Source organism: Spironucleus salmonicida, chromosome 6 (assembly GCF_000497125.1).
Source record: "Spironucleus salmonicida strain ATCC 50377 chromosome 6, whole genome shotgun sequence".
NCBI lineage: Eukaryota > Fornicata > Diplomonadida > Hexamitidae > Spironucleus > Spironucleus salmonicida.
This window is the reverse complement of record NC_090601.1, coordinates 352,440-379,641: the sequence shown is the minus strand read 5'-3', so window position 1 is coordinate 379,641 and position 27,202 is coordinate 352,440. Positions and strand designations below refer to the sequence as shown.

Genomic DNA, 27,202 nt, shown 5'->3' with positions numbered 1-27,202 from the left:
ACGATATATCAAGTATAAATAATAAACTATAGTGTACCTTAATAACAATCATTCTAATCAGACATCTTATCCCGTCATTGCATAGTGGATAAATTTATAGAAGAAAGTAACTCAGCAACGATTTCTGAGTTATTTAATCTAATAGAAAGCGATAACTTTTTTATCTACTAAATAAGATCAGAAAAAATCAAGTTTTTCGAGAATTAAAATAAAAGAATTGGCTCGAACTCTACATATTTCAAGTAGATAATTTAAATTAGTTATCTTTTAAACGCACTTTGCCTTAAATTTAAAAATACATAATATACAATGTAGTTGTTAAAATATTTATAAATGAAAAACCTACCACTTCTAGCACAAACTGCACTCGAAGCTGCCGTTTCATATTACTATGTTCAGAATAAATTGGTGTTTAGCGACATAAAATATCTCAACATCATTATATCTACAATTTAACAGGATGCTGCGGTAGACAGTATGCTAACCTAGTAGATAGTTAATGCTTGTTTTAGTAACAAATCAAAGTAGCGTAATTTGGCGATTTTCGCATTAAATTAATTATACCACAAAACATAAATAATTGTTAGTGATTAAATAATTAGCGCTATTGCGCTGATTGACACTTAAATTCCGACATTCCAGCCTATCCATAAAATTTTCACAGAAAACCAGTTACTCAGGGATAATGCTATAATAAACAGTGAAAAGATCTTAGAGCTGAACCAGAAGTTGTAACCAATTACTTTTTCTACCCAGTAGCAAACAAAGATTGATGTAGAGCCTAAAAAATTTAGCCTCATCCCAGTATGTAGCCTGTTGGATAACTCAGTGAACTTGGGCGGAATTTGTCGTACCAGCGAAATTTTTGGGGCAGAAAAGATGATAATAGGAGACTTGAAATTGTGTGAGCACAGTGTGTTCAGGGGTAGTGCAGTAACTGCTGACTAGCATATCGTGATAGAGGAGTGGCGGGTGGAAGAATTATAAGAAAAACTTAAATCTCTCAAAGAGGCAGGGTACTGCGTGATAGCACTCGAACAGTGCTCAGGGTCGGTATCTTTAGACTAGTTCAAGTTTCCGTCTAAGTGTGCGATCGTGCTAGGGAATGAAACCACAGGATGCCCGGACAAGATTCTATAGATGTGTGACCATTTTGTGGAGATTCCGCAGTTTGGAGTGGTTCGCAGCCTCAATGTCCACGTTAGTTTCAGTCTACTGTGTTGGGAGTACGTCAAATAGTGGATGTGATCGTTTTCTGCAATTACCGAAGAGCATAGGCTACTATTTCGTATAATATATTTATAGTCAGGAACATTTTGTATACTTCAAATCAGATTCAGAGTGACCTATCAAATAAATCTCCACCAAAATCAAAAATGGACGAAAAATATCACTAGAGAGCGGCAGCGGCACTGAAATTCTAGAAGGACGCGTATGGAAAGATCTCCGACGATGAATTCGAGATCGGTGACTACCAAGAGAGGACTATCGGAAGATCGATGGGCGGGTGAGTGAGCTAAACCTATTCACTTGCCCTGGATCACGTTGTTCAGCTAGTGAACAGCTGTCTGCACCGTCTGTATCTTCTGGTTCATTAGTTCTATCTGTTTGCCGACAGCTTCCGCCTCATCCAGTTTCGATAGCTTTTTGCACACACCGATCTCTTGAAGCAGCGCGATCAGGTCACTGTTGCAGCTCTGAAGCAGGGTTTTGACATCCTAACAGCTGCTGTAAATCTTGCTATTCTGCATTTCAATAAGTTTCTTCTGTAAGTAGAAGTTGTCAGACTTGAGCTGGCTGAGCCTGTCGTATTCCTGAAAGGTTTGCCCCCGTGCTGCTTCCAGCTTAAGCGCTATCTCCTTGAAGAGGTCAGTTTGGGTGTTCAGGTAGTCGAAGAAGGCCTTCTAGACCAGGAACGTAAGGTACTCCTCCTGCTAGTTCGGCGTCATCTTGGCGCCCTGGCGGTTCGACTGCATTGCAGCTATCTGGGCGATTGCCGACTGGTGCTTGGAGCGCGTGAAGCGCTACGTGCTCCCAGGCTGGGACTGCCGGAGCGCTAGCACCTGGGTGTGCGGGGTGTCGTATAGGTGCTTCTGCGTCTCGTTGATCCTGAGTCGGAGCGCATTCCTGGTCGTCAAGCTATGTCTGGGCGTCGGCTTGGTGGTCGCTGGGGCCAGCTACAGCGTCGGGAATTTCTGCGACATTTAGGACTGGGGCGGCGGTAGGCACGAGTGGAGGGAGTATGCGGACCCAGGGCCGGAAAACGAAATGATAAATTCTCACTCAACCGGATTTGAAGATGAGGAAGGCAAGCTGGCCTACATAGAAGTAGATGAAACGCTTGGTCTCGTGGGTGATGTAAGAGCCGAAGTTCTTGCCCACGATGACGTGCCAGGTGGGGTGGTGCTTCTTATCGAACTCCTTCTTGATGTATGCTGCGATATCCTTCTCGATGTTGAAACGCTCCATCGCTTGGACGGCAGCGTCGATGGCGTCCTGCTGCATTTCCTCGGGCATGTCGGCGTTTTTGACTGTGACTTGGCGGTCAGACATTCTTGGAGATGCGGAAATTTCGGAAAGACGCGAAACGTCCGGGTGGTTTTCGATGGCGCGCGGGATATCATATAATACTGCGTTCCCCGCCGCGCACCAAAGATAAACTGTCCGGGTCTATTTCGGGGATATGGCCAACGCGGAACGCCACCAGCAGCTGGCGATTGGCCCATCACTGGGTTACCCGAGTGCGCGCTTTCGTCTGGGCGTCGCCGTACCTTCCCTCCGTCCCCGTGAGGAACGTCCGCAAGTCGCGAAGGGTCGGCTTGCGGGGGACCAGCGTCGGCATGCCCACTTGGCGGCGGTGGTCGGCGCTCTCGAGGTGCTTCAGGAAAGACACCTGATCTGTGAACTGGGCTTCGCAGACGTTGCAGCGCACGGACTGCTTGAAAGCCGCGACCGAGTCCGAGAGGCTCATTCTGGCAGTGCAGTCGAATTCGTCACATCATCCCGATCGCCAGGTTCATCCGCCGCCTCATCCCGCCGCTGAGCTGGCCGACCCGGCAGGACAGCTTCTCCCCCAGGCCCAGGCACTCGCCAATCCGGGACGCCTCGTGGGGGTCCACGCCCTTGATCCGCGCGAAGAACTCCAGATGTTGCAGAACCGTGAGACTCGGCAGGTACACGTCGTCCTGGAGGCACAGCCCCATAGCTTGCGCGGCGTGTGCGATGGGGACTAGGCCCACGCTCACGGCCCCCTGACTGGGCCTCGAGATGCCCGCCATCATCTCCACCAGAGTGGACTTCCCCGCCCCGCTGGAGCCGAGGAGGCCGAAGATCTCGTTGCAAGCGGACAGCGTTACGTCCCGTACTGCTATCTGGGGGCCGTAGTGCTTCTGCACGTTCACGGCCGTGATTGCCTATACAGGGCAGCCGCCGGCGACGCGCTCCCGCTCCAGCTGCACGTCGCAATCCATGTCGTCGTTCCGGACTGCCCTGTCGTGGGCGGACTGCGTTAGGGCGTCGGCGACTCGTCCCGGCAGGCCCAGCACGGGAATCTGAGAAGCAACTGGTCGGACGCAGTTGCCGCTCTCATACATCTAGGCCGCCCGGCTCTAATAACTCAGGTATCCTGCCAGGTGCATAAGGACGGTGGCTACGAGAATACAGGCGCTCTCGACCAGGCATCCCACGATCAGGCGGACCTCTACGGGCCCGATCTTCCCACTGCTCCCTGCCAGCAGAAACAGCGAATTTAGCGCTAGCTACGGTGTGAGGAACTCCCAGGCGCGCAGCCTGTAGTTCTCATAGTGCCCGAACGCCAGAGAGGCAAGGGCCTGCACAAGAACAAGGACGAAGCCAAACAGCAAACCCACGGAGGCGTTGCGGAACACCGAGAGCAGCGCGGCGCATGCCACCTGGCAGAGCACACTGGTGGCCAGCAGAAGTACCGCGATCGCGAAGCTGACCCGTCTGAGCACAGAAAGCTGGAAAACCGCCGCGAACACGTATATTGCCACGTGTACCAGGGTAGATACCAGTAACTGGTAGATGAAGGTAGCAACCCAATAGCAGCAAGGGTTCACCCGCAGCTGATTAAGCAACTTAATAATTCCTTTCTCTCGGTCAAGGATTGGGTTAAATGCAAGGATAGGTGAAACCGTAGAACAAGCTAATAGGAGGAAGAATAGAGAAATTAAAACTTTAGCTCGTTCTTCAGCTTATGCGATAAGTACAGTATATTAGAACGGTAGAGCTTTTACCTTAACTTAGTATTTTCCTAGACGAGCGATCAGATCTGAAAATGGTGAAACAACTATGGTATCTGGAAATAATCCAATTAAACTTGACTCTAAAGGTTAAGGTGGCAATGAAATTGTGCTGTTGTTAACAACTATACCTAAATTCTTATAACCTCCTCTGGGATAATCAAAAGGGAAATAACTAAATATCGCTGTTGGTACCGAATCTTCTAAATTAATAATAGCGATTGGGATAATATTAAACATTTCCTATCTAGTAAGATTACCTTTCAAACCACCACTAAGTTGAATATTTTTAACGTCAGCAATAAGATCTAAATATGTACTGCTTCGATAATAAACTATATTAAGATCAGGGAATATTATATACTTCGTGCCTATTTATTTTTAAACAAATGAGAAAGGTATGACTGCCTATTCTGCGGAGTACGCAGCTAGAACATCAGGCAAGCATTTTGGATGCACATCACCATTTATTATACATGGATAATCGAATTCCATAGTTTTATTTGAGAATAGGATTGATCCAGTACCTGTTACAAATAATGTAGAACTTGCATTATACATACTCGATGCAATACTATGTGTCTAGAATCCTCCTAAATATTTATCTGGTAAGGTAATAGTAACACCATTAACTTTGTTAATAAGCTAACAAAGTCTCATATTCCCAGAAAGATCATAACCTGAACATTTATCAGGAGAATATATAAGTTTACACAATTAACAGCCAGGTAGCACCTTCCGCTTAACATCAGCTAAGGTAAGGTTTACCATACTTATAAGCCATGGAATAAATACATCAGCTACTAATAAGCATATTATCATTAATATAATTGGCAGTATTATATACCCCATTAATGCTGAGAGACTAGCACGATCAGAATTAAATAGCTTATTAAAAAATGGAACAAATTTTTATTTCTTTCCAATGTTATGGGCAAAGGGGCTTTCTAATTCTTAGGGTACAGTGTTATACCTCGTTAAATTTAGAAACACCTATTCAAGACTCCCATCAAATACAGTATAATTCAAAATAATGCTATTTTCAACGTTATCATCTAGGAAGCTAAGTATTTATCCCATAAATAATTCAGCCTGTGGCGTAATCTCAATTGTAGCTATATGTGCAGTAATTTCCATCAAAAATATACCAGAATCGGTTATTTATTTCTACAATAGTTTAAGGACAGCCATAAATGATACTTTATCTTTAATCGACATTACAATGTACTTTCCACTGTTATAATTCTTCTTAAGCTATAGTGGATCGCCAACTGCTCTTACTAGTCCTTTTTCCATTACCACAATTTAGTCTGCTAAAATCTCAGTTTCAGTCATATCATGGCTTGTAAGTAAAATACCAGGAATCTTTCCTGGGATGAAACTTTTTCCGTCATAAATTTTTCTTCCATTCTTAACATATTTAATAGCATCCCAAATAATTCTTTTGCATTATGGGTCAAGTGAACCGGTAGGCTCATCGAGAATAATTAATGAATTATCATTAACCATTGCTGTAGCTATTGATACTCTACGACGCATTCCACCACTTAGAGAATCAACACTATCATGCCTCCTATCAAATAGTTGCACAGCATGCAACATTTCTTCAGCATTTTTAACAGCAGAAGTATAGCTAACATTTCGCAAAAATTATGCCAATAATAAATGCTACAAAGGTGATAAATAATCAAATAGAGTAGAGAATTGTGGACAAACTCCAATTTGCTATCTTATTTGCTATATTTGGGATCTAATGTCAAAACCATTCACATATCCTTAATTTAGCTCAGTTATGGATTTGTCTGGACGTAACGCACCTATTATCATATTGATAAATGTTGTTTTACCACTTCCATTTTATCCTAGTAGACTTATTAGTTGGCCTCTCTAAATAATCATTGATAATGATTTTACTGCCTAAAATTAAGCAAATGTTTTCTTCAATGAATGTGTTTATAAAACTATATGTTAATTATTTCTTCCAAGCACAGAATCCGCAATTAAGATTTTAGAATTCTCATCAGCTTATTGGTTCTAATCTATGATATTTTCATACTATTATTGATTGCAACGTTATCTTTGCATAGAAGAGTTAGTAGCATTGCTTAATTATCCCTTTTGTTAATAAATTTATTTCATAGTACGCATAGTAGAATAATTATCTTCTATATATTCATAAAATGACCATGCTAAGAAAAGAAACACAAAACTTTAAATAATAAGAATAGAAAGCGTGAATACTATAGTTGGTTAAGAAAATTAACATCCATTTTGCGTCTATACTAAACAACTGTAGCTTAATTTTTCACTAAATGCACTTTACATCTTTAATTTATTACCAATAATAATTTATATTTTTAACTATTCATCTAATTAAATTTCAGGATTAATTATTTTAAATGCTTGTTAAAATATAACTTATATTGGTAATAAAGGAAAAAGAAATAGTAGAAAATAAGCTATCCATTTAGATAAAAACGATGAATCAAAAATATGCGCCGAGTTCATTATAATGAAAATTATAAAAGCACAAATTTATAAAGAAGAATAACCAATCGATATAAATATACCAGCTTTTATTGTCGAGCAAATTGACGAAACAAAAAAAGCAAATGCCGTAGTAGCAATCCCAGTTATAAGTAACATAGTAAACAAGAGCACACAATCTATGTAGTAGAAGTATGAAGAATTGTTATGTATGAAAATAGTGAAAACAAACAATATTATTTCTATAATAAATATTCCTATTTCCCAAATAAAATTAGTCATCAAATATATAGAGTCAACCATTCCTAATAATCGTAGCAATGATAAAGATCTTTGCTATTTGTCTAAAATTAAATCATAACTAACGAAAACTAACTAAATTATTAAAATGAATATAATTAGCAACATACTAACAAATTCAGAAGGAATACGAACATCCATTGTATTTAAACCTGGAGGTATTTAACCAATAGTTAGGTTTTATTATATGTTATTTATAATATTAAGAGCATTTTAAACCTAAAACTAGATTGTCAGGACCATACTTGAAAATTATCCTTATATTTTTTATCCAAAATCATCATTACCATATAACTTATACATATCAGGCTCAATTTTGCTATGGTTATAATAAATTGTAAAATTATGATTAGATTCAACATGTATAGCAAAATCAATAAATTACTAATGTGTTTCTAGATATTCTAAATATTATTATTCATTATCAAAAAACCGTATATCTTTCTTTGACAAATTATTTTAAACTATAATGATATCTTATAACTTTTGTGTTAATTTATTTTATGGGAAAATAGCTAAAGTGGTACATTATTATGTATGTTCATTATGTATAGCTCCATACCCATAAGGACCATCCTCTGAATCAATAACATAACATCTATTTATAGTAAAGTTTTATACTTATTATTAAATTAGTTTCGGCATCTAAAAAGAATATAAAATTTTTGGAAATACGGTTATCATGATTCCTAACAACAAAGGTAACAACAATCGAATTATTAATAAAACATAGTGTTTCTTTACAAATTTGAGTTTAAGCCATAACAAAGATTTAAACTATTATTTAACTATAGGTAACATTTCTAAGATTCATTTAAGGATGGAGAACTTAATATTTATACATTTATTATATATATTATAGATTAATTTATAATGAATTTAATTTCATATTTCTTTCCATTAACATGTTCTCTTTTGATGCAGCTGGTATGAAGAAGCTTAACGAGCACTTAGCTGATAAGGCTTATTTAGATGGTTTCACTATTTCTAAAAACGATTCTGCTATCTATTGTGGTATCACTAAGTCTGAATTAAAGGTTGATGACTTAGTCAATATCAAGAGATGGATGGCTCATATGTCTACTTATACCCTCGCCGAAGTAAGCACTTTTACTGGTAAAGTGACTGCTTGTGCTATGTGTTCTGCTGGTAAGTGTGATACGAAGAAGGACGACAAGGAAGAAGGTTCTGATTTCTCATTTGGTGGTTCTGAAGAAGAAGAAGTTGACGAAGTTAAGAAGGCTGCTATTGCCGCTGCCATCAAAGCTGCTGCTGCTAGGAAGGCTGCTAAGCCTAAAAAGCAGGAGAGATCTATGATTGTCTTCCATATCAAGCCCTATGGTGATGAAAACGATATGACTAAGGTACTCAAGGAAATACCTGAAAAGATCCAGATGGAAGGTCTTAAGTGGGGTATAGGCGAACTCCTTGACCATTGTTATGGTGTCAAGCTTCTTGCTATGCCTTGTGTGGTTGTTGATGACATATGCTCTGTAGATGAAATTCAAGAAAAAATCCAAGAAATTTTCGAAGATGATGTCCAGAATTGTGATATTAACTCTTTTAACAAATTTGAGTGATCAATTTATTTACCTTTCCAATAATGAGACCATAGTCTTCTCTTTTCAAAATTTCTACATTGCTACTTATGTAAGAGCAGTCTATAAATTCTATTACTAAAACACCAAAGTAAACAAAAAAATAATCTGATCTATCGTTAAGTGCAATACTAGGTAGAAATGAGAGAAATGAGAGTAATCAAAGTTTTTACAAAAGTAACTATTCATGTGCCTAATCTCTATCAGTATTTTAATTGCCTGACAAATTTGAATCATAATTGTTAAATTAAAGTTATAATGTTCCTCACTATTAATTTATCGTTAAGTCACCAAATAATTCATTGTGGATAAGGTTAGAATATGAATTATCAGCAAAAGGGAAATTTGACAAAGAAAAAAATGATAAGAGAAAATAGTCAGAATATATGATAGAATAAAAACGGCTGAGAGGTGCCAATATAAGTTAACCAATTAGGTATGCTATAAAGGAAATCAATAAAGAAAAAATGAGCGGTATGTTTACAGAATATAGAAAAAAATATAGTTAATGATAATTTTGTTCAGTCAACATTATATTAGGTCTAGTATTCGTAATAAAATACGGGAGAGTAGATATTTTCACCATATTATGTAGAATAGCTATAGTAAAATACTGGGGAATAAGAAGTGGGCTAAAACTAATCTTAAATACTAATATTACCATATTGTTGAGATACTTAGTAATAATATGTAATATCCATATTAATTAAGTCATCTTCTTATACTTTTTCTATTTTAATTTATTCTTAGTTGATGTTTGAATCAGATAAAATGGCTTGTTTTTATGAAGACTAACTAGTCTATTTCGTCGAAATAGTCTCTTACGCTTCTTCCAGCCTAGATGATGGTTCATCTAGTTAACCAGTTTACTCATCAAAGTCTTCTGTTATCTCCTTATTATCTTATTTAGTAACCTTTTCTTTGTCTTCATCATCGAAATCATCCACTTCAACTTCTTATATTTCTTCAACTTCTTATTATTCAGATAACATATGCTCCGTTTCCTTTCTTAATTGTTCTCTCATACATTAATTTTCCACGTTAAGTCTTTTGTTATCCTCTTTAAGTAAATCATTGTCATTTTCTAAAGATGTAACTTATTATTCTAATTCGTCTATTTTATCAATTTACTATAATACTTATGTCTCAGTTGAAGCTTTATCTAACTCATCGGATTTTTCAATTTAATGAAATGCTGCTGAAGATTTTGCCAATAATTTATTATCGACCTCTAAAGCCTCAGCCTATCTTTTATAGTCATTAAGTAAAATTCTTTACTCGCTTAATTAATTTTCTAAATCTGTAATTCTGAACTAGGATTACTAATTTTTAGATAATAATTAATGATATTAATGCTTAAGTTTTTCATTTTCTGATTCTAATTTAATAAACTCAGAAGAATTGTATTATTTGTTAATTTATGCGACTTTCTCAGATTAAAATAATAAATTAGATACCTCTTAAAGTTTTTCTTTAAGAGTTAAGATTTAGTTTTCTGATGCATTACTTTATCTATTCATATTTTTTTATTGCTCAACTAATCTTTCAATAACTTTTTCAGCTTTTTCTAAACTTTTAACTGCGCTTAGCATTTCCTTTCCACGCTATCCAAGCTCTAGTTATAAAGACATTTTATCATTACGAAGTTATTAAATGTCGGAAACATAACGATCAATTCTTAATAAATTATATTCGTTAGTTTATTATAATCCATCAATTGAAGTATTGTCCATTTTCAGCTAATTAACTTTACTGATAAGTTATAAGATACGATCGTTAAGCTCTTATGAAGTCATAATTATGGAGCGCAAAATTTGATTATATTAAACAGTATATAATAAAAATTGTTCTAAATCAGATCAGTAATATTCCATTTTTACATTTTTAGTGAATTGACCGTTTCTTAGTGCCTAATTCACTTTTTATATTATAGAATGCAGGCACTTAACTTTTCTCTCTTAATTGATAATCAATACCACATCTTTCATATACCTTTCCTCGCTCTGAAAAAATATTTTAAAAATCCCTACTTGGGGCAGGTGTCACAAATTTTGTCAGAGGTTTATAAACTTACGATATTGTTTGCTACCTAGAGATAAGGCAGGATTTTAAAGTATAAGCAGCTGGCTCTGTGTGAGTTGCATAATTAATACAATTAAATCTAGTTTTAATAGTTGGACGTCTTTTATCAATATTAATTGGAGTATACGCGCATGGACCTGGATGTGAATATGGTTCTGGGTTGTAAGGATTAAATGACATTTTGCGTAATTAACAATAAAACTATATAATATATAATAATTATTATTAAGCTATAATTTTATGAAAATATATAAAAACAGACTACCTAAATATAATAAAGAAGATGTACAAATAAGCTAATATTGTATAAGTTAAGTATTTATATTTATAATTTTAAGAATAGGAGATTAAATTTAATAATACAAGAAAACTCAAATACTCTAATATGTAATATACTTTAAAATTAAGACTGGATTTTATATTAATTTCTAAATAATTTTCATAATGATGCAACGATGTATAATGATATATTAATGAATATATTCCCTTCCAATAATAAAGATGCAGATTGAGAATATAATTTCATAGGAAGATCCTAAAGTTATATTTGATTTGCTATAGTAAATAGGTGCAGGATCATATGGAACTGTACATTAAGCATTTAATTTGGAAACATCAGAAATAGTAGCAGTAAAAATTGTTCCACTTTAAGAAGGAGAATCTTCAATTGCAGTAATAAAAGAGGTAGAATTTATGAAGAAAATTTCAGCATCACTGCATCCTAATTTAGTTAACTTTTTAGATGCTTATCATGATATTGAAAATAATGATTTATGGATTGTTATGGAGTATTGCTCAGCAGGAGCGCTAACTGACTTAATGAGAGAATCAGCTAGAGTTTTAGACGAAAAAGAAGCGGCATATGTGATTAAGTAAAGTTTATAAGCCCTAAAATTTCTTCACGATCAAAAAATTTTACATCGAGATGTAAAAGCTAATAATTTATTAGTAAGCGATGATGGTATTATCAAGCTTGCCGATTTTGGTGTTTCACATTAGCTGACATAAACTTGCGAGAAAAGAAAATCTGTAATTGGAACACCTTATTGGATGGCGCCTGAAATATACTAAGGTGAGGCTTACAGTTATCCTAGCGATATTTGGGCTCTGGGTATAACATTAATAGAAATATTAGAAGGAAAACCTCCTCTTGCCGGTATTCATCCGATGCGTGCAATGATGCTTATCCCATAACAAGATGCACCAACATTAAGGGGAAAGAAAAGTAAGCTAACAAATAAAAAATTTAGTTCAGAGCTTTGTGATTTTTTGGAAAAAATGTTAGTGAAAAATCCAGATGATAGACAAACTATTAATGTATTGGTTGAAGATAAATATTTAGATTAAGCTAACGATCTTACCGCTTTATTAGATCATGTTTATAATGGCGAAGTAGCGGGTAGCTAGGAATAATAAGATTCTGCTTCTGTTAGTGAAAATAGCGAGTATGATTAGAATACAGTTGTTTAAAATGTTAACTCTGAGATAAATACAATCGTTAGATAAGACCAGCAGTAATAAGATTTACCAGTAGAAGAGGTGTATGAATCTACAACTATTGTAAAGCAGATTGTTGAGCATATTGAACCAGAAGTTATTTAGAAAAAATAGAAAAAAGAAGGATGTAAAGGTTAATGAAATGAAAAATTCTTTAACTATATAATATAATATTTATTCTTTTTATTTCCACTCCTAATTAAATTATGTCATAGTAACATATACCTGTTAACCCAAGATGTTATAAGGATGCTCTATAATAGTTTGATTAGACTTTTACTTACCATGAGCATATAAATTTATAATTTTCCTAGTAAGATTCATATAAAATATGTGAGAAGCTAGGTTATGGGAAGTACTCTGACGTTTTTAAAGGGTTTAAAGATGATAGTGACGAGCCAATTGTTATAAAAGTGTTAAAGCCTGTTAAGTATGTAAAAGTTTATCGTGAAGTTAAAATTTTAACCAATCTACTAGGCGGACCTCATATTATGGCACTAAAAGATATGACAAAAGTCAAAAATTCAGATTATCCTGCATTCATTACTGAATTTTCAGGTGCATCATTACAGTCTCTTTTAACCTAGTATGCTCTTTCATCATCTATGCTCAGACTCTTTATGGGTTAGCTTTTTTTGGCTCTTGATTATTGTCATTAACATGGTATTATTCATAGAGATGTAAAAGGAGGCAATATCTGTGCTAATTTAGATACGCGTAGATTGACGTTGCTAGATTTCGGTTTAGCAGAATTTTATTCTGGTAAGGCTTTGCATCATCGCGTAGCTACCCGCCATTATAAATCACCAGAATTATTAGTCAATTATTAGTTATATGATTATTCATTAGATATATGGTCAGCTGCAACCATGTTGGCAGGATATATTTTTAAAATTTAACCTTTCTTCCGTGGTTCAGACAATAATAATTAGTTGGACAAAATAGTAGAGGTTTTGGGATCTGAAAACCTATTTAAAATGTGTGAAAAATATAATGTAGATATAGGAACTACACGAAAACGTCAATTATCTAATTTTAAAGAGAGATAGTTAGAAGAATTTGTAAATGATGAAAACTAAAGTTTAGCGGATTAAGAGGTAGTATAACTATTAAAAGCATGCTTATAATATGATCCAGAATCACGTCCTACCGCCAAAGAGTGTCTATAATTTCCATATTTCAAATCTATTTTAAAGGAGTTAGCGGACATATAAATTCAGCAATTCTTAGAGATCGAAAAAATTATATAAGACAATTTTGTAAATGTTCCGGATTGTATATTAATGAGTGTTAAAAGCCAAAATAATAATTGGCCTATCCCTATCAGTCCTAATGAAATTTTAGGATAAAATATATTTGACTAAGATAGATGGACTACGGGTTGGTAAAAATGGTAAGCTGGTCTTTGTGAAAAAGGAAGTATACAGTTAAACTAACAATAAACTGGTGAATGATTTATTATATGTAATTAGTATTGGTTAATATTGCTAATAATGTTAGATTAAATTATTTAAATTTATAATATCAAATAGACATAAAGAACTGGATGGGTGCATAATAGTATTTTAAACCCAGAAACTGTAGGATCCCATTCATTTGGTGTAGCATTTTTGGCATTTCAGCTTTGCCCAAAGACGCTTTGCAGAAGTAAAGTAGTTGAAATGGCTTTAATGCATGACATTTAAGAAAGTATGGTAGGTGATATTACTCCAAATTGTGGAGTGTCAGTAGAAGATAAGCATGAAAAAGAATTGTAAGCTATTAAGATCATTTCTGAGAAATTAAATAATGCAGATTATGTTAAATTTTTTACTGATTATGAGGATGGTATTACTTAAGAGGCAAAATTTGTTAAGAATTGCGATAAATTAGATATGTTCATTTAAGCTTTAATTTATGAACGCCAAGGCCATAATCTTGACTAATTTTATTCCCAAATGAGGGTTACTGAATTCGAAGAAATTAATATGATCATCACCTAGATATAAAATTATAGAAAAGGCTAATAGTCAAATAAGTGATTGATTAAGATATTATTATATTTTTATTGTTGTATATAAAATAATGAGTGTTTCATCTTCACCATCACCTTGTGGATTTTCTACGCCAAATATATTACCACATACAACTTATTTACCACAAAAAGAAGCATAATAAGCACTTATTGACGCGAATCTTCCCTTTATGTCACCATATCCAGTACCGCCACCTTTTACATTAAAAGACTTTTCATCCAACTTTAAACCAAAACCACCTTTAAAACCACCAAAGCTCGCAACAATTTAAGCATCAACCTTTGTTTACTCTGGATCAATTTTTATAGAGGTAAAGTTTGAAGGTGCTAGATTAGCTGGATAAATTGAAATCAGAAATTCATGTGATTCCAGAATCGGATTAATTGGAGCCTTTTTAGCACTATCATTATCCCCAAGTGGATAAATTAGACTAGAGGTCCCTAGAAAGGCTACATAAGAACAACTAAAATAAATAATAAAAACTATTCACTAAGCAAGATACAATGCTAGTACAGATATAGTAATTTCTTTATTACAAGAAATTTAGGCAGATAAATATGTCGCGTTTGAAATTGGTGAAGGAAAAAAATCAAGATTGAATTATTAGTATTTAGGAGTTTATTATGATCATATGAAATAATTTGTAATAGGTTAAGAAGAGTATTCGTCTGAATTAAAAAATGATTTTATCTAGTACAAATTTCCATTATTATATACTGTTAAAGAAATATAAAAAATGAATATAGGATGCTTTAAAGAGTAAAACTATGCGAATTATCTAGATAATAGTTATTAATACGTTTCATAATTTACTGATTAACTTTGCATCAAAAAATTTATTTAATGTTGGATTTACGAGATTAGTGGTATGACTGTATTAATTTTAAAAAATAAATCGTATTCATTTTGTATTAAAAATTCAATAAAACACAGGAGACTGTTAATTTGTTTACTAATTGCCTAACATCTAATTAAGAGTGGCGAAACACTACAGATAGAAGTTGAAAGTCCTATTATTCCAGTAATCCTTAATTGCTACCATGATTATTTATCTGACTATCATTATTATTAAGATATGGATATTCTACTTATTATTGCTGTTAATTAGTAATAATAATAAAAATACATTGAGGTTACAGAACTTTAAAAATAAATTGTTGATACTACACTAAATTTTCAAGGTACATTTACTGATTATTTTCATAATTAAATTCTAAACCTCCCAGAACCAATATATGATGAGGAAACAACTTAAACTACTATTATTTAATAAGAGATTTCAGATTACTAAGTTATACCAGAGTGTAAAATAATAAAACAGAAATCACCCAGACTAACTAAAGAGTATATCAGAAAGATGATATAATAGTATAATTTTGACTGTCTCTAACTTAATAAGCCTAAAATAAGGCGTCAGCACGAATTTATCGCTTTAACTTTAACTAAAATGTCAATAACAATGTAGGCAATCGTAAATATTGATGGAGATTCCATAATTCTGTAATATTTGCGAGGACGCTATCCTAAATTTTCATTATCAGTATAAAATTCATCTCCATTGCGCAGAATAGCTTTAGGTATTATAATAGTTTTAATATCTTCACCTCCTGATTAAGTTGTAGAATTTCTAATCAATTCCACTATTTATGCATCTTTTAAGATATTTATATAATCTCAAAAATGTTCAGATCTTTAATATATTCTTCAATCTTTCGCCTTCAAAATAACGCCATCAAAACTTAATCTATTACAGAATGCCATCTTCCTAGCTAACTACTAAGATAGTGAGTGAATTTTTCAATCAATCCTTATCTCCAGGAAGTCACCTATCGCTTTTAGTCCCCAAACTACACTACTAGGGGTTTCCAAAATATCCCAATCCTAAATCTACGAATCTTCATCAATATCAGTTTTTTCACCAACTTTTCCATCCTCAGGGATACCGCATTAACATTTTGTATCAGCGAACTCGTGCTCACATGGAGCAGCTGGTTTCATTGCAGCACCAAAACCACCAAAATAAGCATCATGCCGCGCCAAACGGCCAGCAAGCCGCCTGGCAGAATCTGCTCCAAACTGAATACAAGAATTTGTTAATTATTCAGAGAACACACGATCTAGTATATTAGCACCAAGCCCAACTTGTACTAAAGCTAATAAAATTGTTTGTCTAATAAGTGTTATCCCTTGAAAATGTTTAACTCCACGCGAAGTTAAATCGAACCACTGCCGAGAAGTGATTTTATCTGGCTTATTAAGTTTCTATTTTGATGAAGAGGATAACAGCTTATGAGCTGGAAGATATGCTGCAGGTGATAAATCTGGTTCTGGATTAAGGTATAAAGTTCCAAAATAATTATATATTTTTTCTGGTGTGAGAGTTAAAATAGAAGGATCTAGATTTTATGACAGATCTTGGTATATTAAAGTGGCTCTAGCTACTTCAGGGAGAATGGTTTTAATGTAAGAAAACCTAATTTGTTCGATATGTTCTAAAATACAATCAAAAGTAACTGTTGTAAGCTTTTCTCTTAATTTAGCATCATCTGGAAGCACTGGCAAGAAGAGTTTCATATGTTGTTTCATATCAATATCAGGACCACCACGTGTGCTTATAAGATTTTCAATGATTGGTTTATTTTTTCTCTCCCATTCTTCGATTTTACGCTAACCAATTGGATCGATTGTTTCTAAATATTCCCTAAAGAAAAGTGATATTATATTTTCTGTTACACAATCATCATTTTACATATTAATATCTTGAATTTTTTGAGTCTTTTAGCACCGTAACAATGCTTATCTATATACAGGAATAACCTGCTATTTAACTGCACTAAATGACGATCTAAGCCAAATAAGAGATTATTACGGCGTAACTTCTTTATAAGGTGACTCAGGACCTATGATAACGCACAAATCTTCTAAAAGCTAATCTTAATCCACTTTTATAACTTCTAAAGCTGGGACTTTTTCTTCCTTTTTTGGTTTATCTTTCTTTGGCCTTCCTGTGAATTTCTTAAGCTCAGCTTCCTATCTAGGGTCTTTAGCTAACATATCATTTTCTGTGCATGGGTGTGGTAAACAATGTCGCGTTCGGCAGAAAGGGCATACATATTGCATTGTAGATAGCAGCTGTTAGTTATGGATTCCGTCGCAGTAGATATGCACCCACTATTAGCAGTGTTCACATTGTACCCATTCTGGTTCAAATTCAGATGTTGGAATTGTTTGCTAGCCGCAAATTCTACACAGCTCGTCACCATGCTGATTATCTATACAAAATTTCTTGACCACTTATAAAGGGTACAAAATATTACTAGGGTCATCAATAATGTCTTAACAGCTCACTAAATCGAACATAAACTCCATAAAATCCTAGTTCATATAAACTTAGGGAAATGAAAATTATATCATTATAATATAAGAATGAAATATAAATTTTTTAAAAACAAAATGCCATATTATAATGTGTTAATTGGGTACGAACTCAAGCATACAAATCTAAAATCGTAAAGTGCAACGCATACATCTATTAAAGGAATTATGATTCCTGATGAATAAATCTAATATGAGTCTAATTCTTCATTTGCGCCAGTTTCTCAATTACATGGAATCGTTGAACTTCAAATTTAGCCGTATGATTCTAGCATAATTCTACTACTCTAAGTTTCTCTAATCTAATAGTATGATACATAGCTTAATGTTTATGATATTCATTATTTCCACGCGACTTCTTAAATCTAATTGACTTCTACAGAACACCAAGTGATAATTTTTAAATCTAAAATAGGAGAAATTGTGTCTGAAATTGTCGTTACTGAAGTACCTATGCAAGGAGTGTGCAGATTTCCCCTTGTTGAACTCAATTTGAACGATTTCAAGTTTCCACTTTGTGAGCTTAATTTTAGCAATTTTATAGCAGTAGAAATATAGACTGATAAAATGAAAGTCATTAAGTTTTTAGGAGGTCGACATGGTGATCTATCGAATATTCTTATTCCTTATTAACCTGAATTACTAATTAAGATTATTTTTGCAGTAAAAATAGGAGAAAAATAGAATAGTTTCACTCTTTTTAATATGAAATTTTATCCAAATCAACTTCTTACAAAAGGAGCTTTATTTAATGTAGAATAAATTGATTTACAGTTTGATCCACGAGTTTTATGTTTTCTTGATACTATTATTTATATGTAAAGAAATGGGTTGGAGACATTTTAAACAAAGAATGGTGTTAATGTAAAGTTTTAGTAATTATTAAATCCAGGGCTTATTAATAGATATTTTCAACTATTGAACCATAAACTTGTTACTATTAATAAAAGTAATTATGCATCAATTCCTTGGTAAACTGAGTCAGAAAATAAGAAACTACTAAAAATTATATAATCAGATATACATATATGTGAAGAAATATCAGTTGCATCTGATGATTATTAATAGTTTTAAGTTTGTGGAGAAGTTATGTTTTATATAGAAACTTCATTTGTACCAAAAGAATGTCACCCTACAGCTTTATTTTTGGATTTTTAACCATTACACAAGTCTATCGCTCTACTCGCTGCGAAAATACCATAAAGTAGTATTTAATTTGGGTTCTTATTAATGAATAATAAAGAGATTTCGCATTAAAATTTAATTTAAAAGTTTGAAATTGGAACTGGAAATATTGCGATTTGTAAACCAATAGATAATAAATTACATATTTAGATGATGCATAGAGGAAATTTATCATCTGTTGTCAAACTTTTGACTAACAATTAAAAATCTTTAATAGCATCTTCTAGTAAAGGTATATCAATGCATTGTTTGATATATGAAAAAGGAAGTCATTTTAGATTATAAAAAATCTCAATTCCAAAAAAATAAATTGAAGAAGCGGTTAAAAAATCAAATGGTGCTATAGATACTATTTTAACTCAGTCTTGTACTGTTAGATTTTACTGTTAGGATATGATTTATTCTGAAGCAAAGAAAATTACAGAATATCCGAAAATCCCAGATGAAGATACAACAGAAATAAGGGAAAGTGAAACAATAGAAAGATAGAGTGTGACTAATATTACTAGGTAAAGTATGGCTTTAATGACTGCTCGAACTTCTACGAATACAGGTTTTAATCCAAATTTGGTATTCGAATATTTTGGAGGAAAATCTAAAATGTTATTTATGTTCTCACCATAATAACCGGGAATAACATTTTAAGACAGTTTAAAAGATGAAATACTTAGATTAGAAGAGGAAAAAAGAAGAATCGAAGAGGAAAAAAGACTTGCCGAAGAAGCTAAATATCAAGCTGAATAGGCAGAATTATAACGTATAAAAGACGAGGAGGATAAAATTAGATAAGAAGAAGAAAAGGCAAAAAATAGTAAGGAACGGTAGCGAGAATTATAGCGCGAACAGTCAAAATTACGATCCTCAGATTGGGGTTATAAAGAAGATGGGCAGTTCGATGCTTTTGAGTTTGCTAGACGAAAAGAAGAGGAGGAAAGGAAAGAAGCGGAATAACTTCGCAAAAAAGAGGAGGAAGAACGCAGGGTTGAAGAGTTGCGAAAACTAGAACTAAAAAAGCAAAGAAATCTTAAATTTTAACAGCAAATCTAACGATTTTTAGTCGATGGGTAAGGCAAAGTTGCCACATTTTATAATGATAAAATGGACAAGGAAGAGCGAGCAGTAGTTGAAAAAGTAGTTGCATTGCCTAAACGATAGGTTGTTAATATTTTATCTCCTCCTACCATGCCAGATCCTGTTTTTGAAATTGCTGATGTAAAAGTCAGTGTATAAAAACATAGAATGACTAATATGGAAAAAGCCGTTTTTGCACTAAAAGCAGGAACAGATATAGAGGATATTAGAGAATACCAGATTCCATGTTCAGAATATTAAGTTCATCGTTCTGGTAGTTAATAAAATGTTTAATTTTTTGCAATTTAAGAAGATTCGACGTAAATTACTGTCAAATAGTATCAGAAGAATCTTAATTATTCTAAAATACTAGTGCCACCAATTATTTTTAAGCACAAAAATTAATAGAAAACTACTCAAGTTAATAAAATGTTAGGAAATCTCTATAGTTCACCTTTAAATAAGAGACCTATTCCGATTCCTAAACCCATTAGCTAGTAAGGCAGAGTTTCTCAAAATATAGTTGATATTGAGTGATATTTTATTTTTAATTAATAGGGCAAATTTTTATATTCAAGTATTTGTCTATTAGCTTTTAAATTATAAAATTTATTTAAAATATGTCTCGTTCCACAATTTTAAATTTTAGGTTGATTTGTGTATTGTAATAATTAAGAATAAATATATTTACCATTCTTGCATTATATTATACTAATAATTTAATAACAAGTATAGAATTGCTTACAGCTAATTTTCAGTTTAAAAACTTCCGTTATCCTTGATAAAAATTATATAAATATTACTATTTTAACTATTAACGAAATTTAGTGATTAAATAGTATAACATATATTATAATTGCTAATATTGTAACGCTCTAAAAACAATCCTAGCCATTACTATAAAATATTAAAGTAATAGTAAATCTATTCTAAACCACAAAATTAAAATAAATTAACTTTATATTTTATAATATTATACATAAATCCACATTTACGGAGAAATCATATTCATTTCAAAATGGAACGTTAAACTTGTCTAACAATAGATTCATTGTCTCCTACTCATTTTCCAGATGATGCTTATTTTGATATATCTGATTTTGAACCGATTGAGATTGGTGAATTTTCACATTATGGATAAGTACATTTATAGCTGATACAACAAGAAAAACACTATCTTAATACCAAACAGGAGAAATACCGCTACCCGCAACCGAAAACTGACGTGAAGGCCGGCTCAAACTAGTGCTTCATAAATATGATGTTATCACACTCGGCAATCTATTCGGCATTCTGTTACGTGACGCGCAAGAGGATATCAATCGTGCCGAGTAATTTGTTGGATGTGTTAGCTGTTAAATCCACATCGTACAATGTGCTACTAAACTAGGAGTAGAAGTCACTACTTTGGATCAACGACCGCAAACTCCCGGAGAGGGTGATATTGATTGATGCCATTCTGTAGGAGCCAGGTCTAAACGATACGTGGATTGCAAAACTGAATGCTATGAAAACCTAAAAGTGATTCTGTGTGCCACTCCAAAATGGACGCCAACCATATAACATAAACATCTATTCAGCATATTTACAAGCTCAACGCCCTACGGTCGACGATTGCCTTAGAATACGAGAAGATATCCAGAGATATTCAGGAGTTACGTCGCATTTAGGTTGAGCTAAAGCTTCCATTGAGTCTTGCGATGAAGACTCTAAATGACCTCATGGTTGAAAAGTCTAATTAACTGCATAAGCTGGATCTGTAGATTAAGATGTTTGCACTCGCGTGCACACAGGCCGAGAAAACTCTCGAAGAATTTGCTTTCATGGGTCCGCTTATTTCTCGCATCACGTATCCGGAGGTTGCAGTACGATCTAGAGTATTAGTTGAGTTCCGGAAGTGATCACTTAAACCTCACCTCACCAATTTTATCCTCGATCTCGACACCTTTATACAGTATCTTCTAAAATTTGCCTTTCATTATATGGTACATGAACAAATCCTACTTTGTTGGGGTCCCATAGAAGGTACCAACTGCTTAGTTGATAATGCTTCGATGCTCTGATTGAAATTCATTAAGATTCTCTAAAATTTTATAATCTAAACTATCAATTTAGTCCTATAACTTAGCTATAACTGGTCCTAAAACAAAAATTCCATAGTCACAACATTGATATTGATGCACTTCAGTATTTAAGTACTAAACTATCGGAGTTATCCCATCTCCCTTGTACATTGGCCCAGAATAAGAGTTTCGAACAAATTAGTTCCTGCAGCGAAGTAAGTTATCCACTTTATACGGTAAAAGATCGCATGTAGAATAGTGTTAAATAGTATCTTACGATAGTGGGACCTGTTGCTTTGTTTCGTACGGTTCATGTGTGAAAGAGAAAGTGGAAGATAGAGATGAGTGTGATATGATGATATCTGATGATAATCTAAACAATATGGCCTTATTCACACCATTCTCATAAAGAATTTTATCACCTTTAGTCATAACCACATGCCTTTGATCTAAATTCTACAAAGAACATATGTGATAGAATGCTCTAAGCGATTAAAAGCCTGAGAAATCTCGAGGTATACTCATTGTAACAAACGAGGTAAGAACACGTGAATCATGTTAACATAGTTATAAAAATGGTCGAATATAAAATTCAACAATAGCACGAGCCATTCGAAACCCGTACTACATGTTTATCTAGCCTATAGTTTACAAATAGATTTGAAGATAAGATACTATTGCCTATGTTAACGCAAAATCATCAGTAATTACTAATAGTTATTCCCATTACTTAATATATGCTGTTTTATCTGAAAAATTGATCTACTCAAGCGGTGAAGGTCCAAACTATAGAGATAATTAAAAAGCTGCTGTAAAATATGATGCCTCTCTTATTTAAGATTCAATATTCTATACTGATTCAATATAGAGAATCTAATTATCTTTTGTAAACTCATCTATGATATTTTCTGGAAGCAAAATATAAATCATTTAAAGTTTAGATATATTATGAATAATATATATGATATGTCACTCAAAGGAACCCATCCTGGAAAGCCTTCCTCATATCATCTACGGCGTTTTAATTCATCTATAAACCAAATATAGCTTATACTACGCCGATTTCAGTATTACTGCAATCTCTACCAACAAATCCAACGAAGTCATTGACAAGGATGCCACCAGAGACCAATTAGCCACCCTTATTTACAGTACCTGAACACACAGGGACACCCAAAAGGGATGCTAATTCTTCTTACTCTTCCCTGGATACATTGGATCCAACTAAGCATCCCTTATTCGTTACTTTCATGAGAGAACCAACAAGACCAACTCCACCCACGGCGTGGCGAACTACCTCTACGCCTAAAGCATTTGATAATACGGGTATAATTTTTTTACTATTTAAATTTTCATTGATAAAAATAAAAATATATTAAAATTAATTATATTGTATTCCTGGATAAAATTTTTAAAATGGCATCGATTAAGAAAACAAAGCCTCGAGATTCCATGGATGAAACATATTAAATTAATGCACCATCTTCTTTAGAATCTGTAATTATGCGCAACTTAAGAAATTCTGTATCTTCCACGCCATCAATCTCTGATTCGATCAGCCAAGGTGACTAGGAAGAGGAAATAATCAATTCATAAAAACTGTTTAACTCACCAGAGTAATTATAAAATGGATGTTAATAAAAATATAATAACGATATATCTAGTGCAAACCTGTAAGATGAAATTTAAGATGTAGTGCAAAATAATAATATTAATTAATTATCTGAATAAACTGAAGGTATTATTCATCATGAGCATCATATATCTTCTCGTGTTAATCAAAACTAGACTAAATATATACTTTAATGTGAAGAATAATCCGTGGATTTAGATTTCACTTAATTAAGTAATGATGACCTAATTAATATGTATAAACTATTTTAACCTACTGAAATGTTATTGGAAACTTTATTTGTCCCGTTTCTTTAAGAGTACTAGCCTTCTATAGGAGAAGTGGATCCATATATTAAATTACCTCGACCAGATAACTCAATTGATAAAATAGGGGTATCTGTATTAGACGAACCTTGTATAAATTAATCAAATAAAGTAGTTCTTATCTCGAAACTAAGCTAAACATAAATAAAATTATACTAAAAACACCAAAAATATTGTGAAGTACCTATAGTTACAGACTTATCAACTTTAAATGATTTTATTTTTTAAATTGAATAATTACATTAAAAATCTCCATAAAAATATGAATATAAACACCCCATTAATCAACAATGCTTAGAAATGTACGATAAAACGTTTGAAGATGATGTTAAATAAATATTACTTCCTACTGCATAAATATAATTAGACGTAATTTAGTATTTTTAGGTTATTTGTACTTTATTAGATATTCCTTATTATAATGACAGTAAATTAGATAGTTTGATGATGTTGTTTGAGCTTTATTATGAGGCAATTGGTGAGTAAGACGCATAAAAATATTTGTGATATATATTATTATTTTCATATTTATTTTTAAATCCCTTTCACTTACCCTTCCTGTCAATGACTTATACAACACATTTTGAAAACTCCCCTGATGTCGGTGTCTTCGCTATAATGACTAATAATTATTGTATCTCTGCACCTTCTCCAGCAGCTCATTACTTTTCATTGCTCGAATCTACATTAGCACCACATGGTGTGGCTGCTTTCCGCTCTACTATTGCAAACTCTAAGTTATTAGGACGCTTATGTGCTGGTAACTCAAAAGGATTACTTTTACCTTCAGGTGTTACGGATTCAGAATTTTTGAATATTAGGAATGCTCTTCCTGATGATGTTGTAGTTTAAAAACTTGATGAGCGTCTCTCTGCATTAGGAAACATTATTGCATGTAATGATAATTTTTGCTTAATTCATCCTGATGCAGAGCGTGAAACTGAAGAAGTAGTAGCTGATGCTTTAGGCGTAGAGGTAGTTCGCCACGCCGTGGGTGGAGTTGGTCTTGTTGGTTCTCTCATGAAAGTAACGAATAAGGGATGCTTAGTTGGATCCAATGTATCCAGGGAAGAGTAAGAAGAATTAGCATCCCTTTTGGGTGTCCCTGTGTGTTCAGGTACTGTAAATAAGGGTGGCTAATTGGTCTCTGGTGGCATCCTTGTCAATGACTTCGTTGGATTTGTTGGTAGAGATTGCAGTAATACTGAAATCGGCGTAGTATAAGCTATATTTGGTTTATAGATGAATTAAAACGCCGTAGATGATATGAGGAAGGCTTTCCAGGATGGGTTCCTTTGAGTGACATATCATATATATTATTCATAATATATCTAAACTTTAAATGATTTATATTTTGCTTCCAGAAAATATCATAGATGAGTTTACAAAAGATAATTAGATTCTCTATATTGAATCAGTATAGAATATTGAATCTTAAATAAGAGAGGCATCATATTTTACAGCAGCTTTTTAATTATCTCTATAGTTTGGACCTTCACCGCTTGAGTAGATCAATTTTTCAGATAAAACAGCATATATTAAGTAATGGGAATAACTATTAGTAATTACTGATGATTTTGCGTTAACATAGGCAATAGTATCTTATCTTCAAATCTATTTGTAAACTATAGGCTAGATAAACATGTAGTACGGGTTTCGAATGGCTCGTGCTATTGTTGAATTTTATATTCGACCATTTTTATAACTATGTTAACATGATTCACGTGTTCTTACCTCGTTTGTTACAATGAGTATACCTCGAGATTTCTCAGGCTTTTAATCGCTTAGAGCATTCTATCACATATGTTCTTTGTAGAATTTAGATCAAAGGCATGTGGTTATGACTAAAGGTGATAAAATTCTTTATGAGAATGGTGTGAATAAGGCCATATTGTTTAGATTATCATCAGATATCATCATATCACACTCATCTCTATCTTCCACTTTCTCTTTCACACATGAACCGTACGAAACAAAGCAACAGGTCCCACTATCGTAAGATACTATTTAACACTATTCTACATGCGATCTTTTACCGTATAAAGTGGATAACTTACTTCGCTGCAGGAACTAATTTGTTCGAAACTCTTATTCTGGGCCAATGTACAAGGGAGATGGGATAACTCCGATAGTTTAGTACTTAAATACTGAAGTGCATCAATATCAATGTTGTGACTATGGAATTTTTGTTTTAGGACCAGTTATAGCTAAGTTATAGGACTAAATTGATAGTTTAGATTATAAAATTTTAGAGAATCTTAATGAATTTCAATCAGAGCATCGAAGCATTATCAACTAAGCAGTTGGTACCTTCTATGGGACCCCAACAAAGTAGGATTTGTTCATGTACCATATAATGAAAGGCAAATTTTAGAAGATACTGTATAAAGGTGTCGAGATCGAGGATAAAATTGGTGAGGTGAGGTTTAAGTGATCACTTCCGGAACTCAACTAATACTCTAGATCGTACTGCAACCTCCGGATACGTGATGCGAGAAATAAGCGGACCCATGAAAGCAAATTCTTCGAGAGTTTTCTCGGCCTGTGTGCACGCGAGTGCAAACATCTTAATCTACAGATCCAGCTTATGCAGTTAATTAGACTTTTCAACCATGAGGTCATTTAGAGTCTTCATCGCAAGACTCAATGGAAGCTTTAGCTCAACCTAAATGCGACGTAACTCCTGAATATCTCTGGATATCTTCTCGTATTCTAAGGCAATCGTCGACCGTAGGGCGTTGAGCTTGTAAATATGCTGAATAGATGTTTATGTTATATGGTTGGCGTCCATTTTGGAGTGGCACACAGAATCACTTTTAGGTTTTCATAGCATTCAGTTTTGCAATCCACGTATCGTTTAGACCTGGCTCCTACAGAATGGCATCAATCAATATCACCCTCTCCGGGAGTTTGCGGTCGTTGATCCAAAGTAGTGACTTCTACTCCTAGTTTAGTAGCACATTGTACGATGTGGATTTAACAGCTAACACATCCAACAAATTACTCGGCACGATTGATATCCTCTTGCGCGTCACGTAACAGAATGCCGAATAGATTGCCGAGTGTGATAACATCATATTTATGAAGCACTAGTTTGAGCCGGCCTTCACGTCAGTTTTCGGTTGCGGGTAGCGGTACTTGAATACTTATTGTTGTGGAGTATTACTAGATTTAACAATTTCTTCACTTAATAATTATAACCTTGAAATTTTTTTCGGTCTTTCAAAGCGTTATCGACCTTTGTCTGTTTCATATTTAGGGGGAGTTTTTGACATGAAAGAAGAGGCGTGCGGAAAGTAAATAATATTATATTATTATATAATTTATTT

The 27,202-nt window shown here is 33.8% G+C and overlaps 23 protein-coding genes across 23 annotated transcripts; 12 read left to right on the top strand and 11 right to left on the bottom strand. All coding sequences in view use genetic code 6, as the record gives it.

Annotated features, from left to right (window-relative positions):
- Positions 1-333: 333 nt before the first annotated feature.
- Positions 334-1,248, top strand: SS50377_25802 (putative methyltransferase; the record flags this gene model as incomplete). The annotated part of the gene is made up of 1 exon (XM_067909630.1): positions 334-1,248. One exon carries the CDS (start codon positions 334-336, stop codon positions 1,246-1,248), a length of 915 nt encoding a protein of 304 aa, XP_067762386.1.
- Positions 1,249-1,526: 278 nt separating this feature from the next.
- On the bottom strand, positions 1,527-2,204 carry SS50377_25801 (uncharacterized protein; the record flags this gene model as incomplete). Its single annotated transcript, XM_067909629.1, has 1 exon — positions 1,527-2,204. The coding sequence occupies one exon, from the start codon at positions 2,202-2,204 to the stop codon at positions 1,527-1,529; it is 678 nt and encodes a 225-aa protein (XP_067762385.1).
- Positions 2,205-2,283: 79 nt separating this feature from the next.
- SS50377_25800 (Dynein light chain) lies at positions 2,284-2,553 on the bottom strand (the record flags this gene model as incomplete). The annotated part of the gene is made up of 1 exon (XM_067909628.1): positions 2,284-2,553. One exon carries the CDS (start codon positions 2,551-2,553, stop codon positions 2,284-2,286), a length of 270 nt encoding a protein of 89 aa, XP_067762384.1.
- A 172-nt stretch (positions 2,554-2,725) lies between these two features.
- On the bottom strand, positions 2,726-2,971 carry SS50377_25799 (uncharacterized protein; the record flags this gene model as incomplete). The annotated part of the gene is made up of 1 exon (XM_067909627.1): positions 2,726-2,971. The coding sequence occupies one exon, from the start codon at positions 2,969-2,971 to the stop codon at positions 2,726-2,728; it is 246 nt and encodes an 81-aa protein (XP_067762383.1).
- A 22-nt stretch (positions 2,972-2,993) lies between these two features.
- SS50377_25798 (ABC transporter family protein) lies at positions 2,994-7,850 on the bottom strand (the record flags this gene model as incomplete). Its single annotated transcript, XM_067909626.1, has 1 exon — positions 2,994-7,850. The coding sequence occupies one exon, from the start codon at positions 7,848-7,850 to the stop codon at positions 2,994-2,996; it is 4,857 nt and encodes a 1,618-aa protein (XP_067762382.1).
- Positions 7,851-7,954: 104 nt separating this feature from the next.
- Positions 7,955-8,629, top strand: SS50377_25797 (Translation elongation factor 1-beta; the record flags this gene model as incomplete). Its single annotated transcript, XM_067909625.1, has 1 exon — positions 7,955-8,629. One exon carries the CDS (start codon positions 7,955-7,957, stop codon positions 8,627-8,629), a length of 675 nt encoding a protein of 224 aa, XP_067762381.1.
- A 539-nt stretch (positions 8,630-9,168) lies between these two features.
- On the bottom strand, positions 9,169-10,443 carry SS50377_25796 (uncharacterized protein; the record flags this gene model as incomplete). Its single annotated transcript, XM_067909624.1, has 1 exon — positions 9,169-10,443. The coding sequence occupies one exon, from the start codon at positions 10,441-10,443 to the stop codon at positions 9,169-9,171; it is 1,275 nt and encodes a 424-aa protein (XP_067762380.1).
- A 58-nt stretch (positions 10,444-10,501) lies between these two features.
- Positions 10,502-10,909, bottom strand: SS50377_25795 (uncharacterized protein; the record flags this gene model as incomplete). Its single annotated transcript, XM_067909623.1, has 1 exon — positions 10,502-10,909. One exon carries the CDS (start codon positions 10,907-10,909, stop codon positions 10,502-10,504), a length of 408 nt encoding a protein of 135 aa, XP_067762379.1.
- Positions 10,910-11,230: 321 nt separating this feature from the next.
- On the top strand, positions 11,231-12,367 carry SS50377_25794 (Kinase, STE STE20; the record flags this gene model as incomplete). Its single annotated transcript, XM_067909622.1, has 1 exon — positions 11,231-12,367. One exon carries the CDS (start codon positions 11,231-11,233, stop codon positions 12,365-12,367), a length of 1,137 nt encoding a protein of 378 aa, XP_067762378.1.
- A 65-nt stretch (positions 12,368-12,432) lies between these two features.
- Positions 12,433-13,680, top strand: SS50377_25793 (Kinase, CMGC CK2; the record flags this gene model as incomplete). The annotated part of the gene is made up of 1 exon (XM_067909621.1): positions 12,433-13,680. The coding sequence occupies one exon, from the start codon at positions 12,433-12,435 to the stop codon at positions 13,678-13,680; it is 1,248 nt and encodes a 415-aa protein (XP_067762377.1).
- A 39-nt stretch (positions 13,681-13,719) lies between these two features.
- Positions 13,720-14,247, top strand: SS50377_25792 (putative Metal dependent phosphohydrolase; the record flags this gene model as incomplete). The annotated part of the gene is made up of 1 exon (XM_067909620.1): positions 13,720-14,247. One exon carries the CDS (start codon positions 13,720-13,722, stop codon positions 14,245-14,247), a length of 528 nt encoding a protein of 175 aa, XP_067762376.1.
- Positions 14,248-14,290: 43 nt separating this feature from the next.
- Positions 14,291-16,033, top strand: SS50377_25791 (uncharacterized protein; the record flags this gene model as incomplete). Its single annotated transcript, XM_067909619.1, has 1 exon — positions 14,291-16,033. The coding sequence occupies one exon, from the start codon at positions 14,291-14,293 to the stop codon at positions 16,031-16,033; it is 1,743 nt and encodes a 580-aa protein (XP_067762375.1).
- Positions 16,034-16,038: 5 nt separating this feature from the next.
- SS50377_25790 (PHD-finger domain-containing protein) lies at positions 16,039-17,625 on the bottom strand (the record flags this gene model as incomplete). Its single annotated transcript, XM_067909618.1, has 1 exon — positions 16,039-17,625. One exon carries the CDS (start codon positions 17,623-17,625, stop codon positions 16,039-16,041), a length of 1,587 nt encoding a protein of 528 aa, XP_067762374.1.
- A 69-nt stretch (positions 17,626-17,694) lies between these two features.
- Positions 17,695-20,409, top strand: SS50377_25789 (uncharacterized protein; the record flags this gene model as incomplete). The annotated part of the gene is made up of 1 exon (XM_067909617.1): positions 17,695-20,409. The coding sequence occupies one exon, from the start codon at positions 17,695-17,697 to the stop codon at positions 20,407-20,409; it is 2,715 nt and encodes a 904-aa protein (XP_067762373.1).
- A 481-nt stretch (positions 20,410-20,890) lies between these two features.
- SS50377_25788 (uncharacterized protein) lies at positions 20,891-21,397 on the top strand (the record flags this gene model as incomplete). Its single annotated transcript, XM_067909616.1, has 1 exon — positions 20,891-21,397. One exon carries the CDS (start codon positions 20,891-20,893, stop codon positions 21,395-21,397), a length of 507 nt encoding a protein of 168 aa, XP_067762372.1.
- A 19-nt stretch (positions 21,398-21,416) lies between these two features.
- SS50377_25787 (uncharacterized protein) lies at positions 21,417-21,773 on the top strand (the record flags this gene model as incomplete). Its single annotated transcript, XM_067909615.1, has 1 exon — positions 21,417-21,773. One exon carries the CDS (start codon positions 21,417-21,419, stop codon positions 21,771-21,773), a length of 357 nt encoding a protein of 118 aa, XP_067762371.1.
- On the bottom strand, positions 21,774-22,865 carry SS50377_25786 (uncharacterized protein; the record flags this gene model as incomplete). The annotated part of the gene is made up of 1 exon (XM_067909614.1): positions 21,774-22,865. The coding sequence occupies one exon, from the start codon at positions 22,863-22,865 to the stop codon at positions 21,774-21,776; it is 1,092 nt and encodes a 363-aa protein (XP_067762370.1).
- A 43-nt stretch (positions 22,866-22,908) lies between these two features.
- On the bottom strand, positions 22,909-23,358 carry SS50377_25785 (Eukaryotic translation initiation factor 6; the record flags this gene model as incomplete). Its single annotated transcript, XM_067909613.1, has 1 exon — positions 22,909-23,358. The coding sequence occupies one exon, from the start codon at positions 23,356-23,358 to the stop codon at positions 22,909-22,911; it is 450 nt and encodes a 149-aa protein (XP_067762369.1).
- An 80-nt stretch (positions 23,359-23,438) lies between these two features.
- Positions 23,439-24,380, top strand: SS50377_25784 (Intraflagellar transport complex B protein 46; the record flags this gene model as incomplete). Its single annotated transcript, XM_067909612.1, has 1 exon — positions 23,439-24,380. One exon carries the CDS (start codon positions 23,439-23,441, stop codon positions 24,378-24,380), a length of 942 nt encoding a protein of 313 aa, XP_067762368.1.
- Positions 24,381-24,437: 57 nt separating this feature from the next.
- On the top strand, positions 24,438-25,172 carry SS50377_25783 (Eukaryotic translation initiation factor 6; the record flags this gene model as incomplete). Its single annotated transcript, XM_067909611.1, has 1 exon — positions 24,438-25,172. One exon carries the CDS (start codon positions 24,438-24,440, stop codon positions 25,170-25,172), a length of 735 nt encoding a protein of 244 aa, XP_067762367.1.
- A 43-nt stretch (positions 25,173-25,215) lies between these two features.
- SS50377_25782 (uncharacterized protein) lies at positions 25,216-26,307 on the top strand (the record flags this gene model as incomplete). Its single annotated transcript, XM_067909610.1, has 1 exon — positions 25,216-26,307. The coding sequence occupies one exon, from the start codon at positions 25,216-25,218 to the stop codon at positions 26,305-26,307; it is 1,092 nt and encodes a 363-aa protein (XP_067762366.1).
- SS50377_25781 (uncharacterized protein) lies at positions 26,308-26,664 on the bottom strand (the record flags this gene model as incomplete). Its single annotated transcript, XM_067909609.1, has 1 exon — positions 26,308-26,664. The coding sequence occupies one exon, from the start codon at positions 26,662-26,664 to the stop codon at positions 26,308-26,310; it is 357 nt and encodes a 118-aa protein (XP_067762365.1).
- A 19-nt stretch (positions 26,665-26,683) lies between these two features.
- On the bottom strand, positions 26,684-27,148 carry SS50377_25780 (uncharacterized protein; the record flags this gene model as incomplete). Its single annotated transcript, XM_067909608.1, has 1 exon — positions 26,684-27,148. One exon carries the CDS (start codon positions 27,146-27,148, stop codon positions 26,684-26,686), a length of 465 nt encoding a protein of 154 aa, XP_067762364.1.
- Positions 27,149-27,202: the final 54 nt, after the last annotated feature.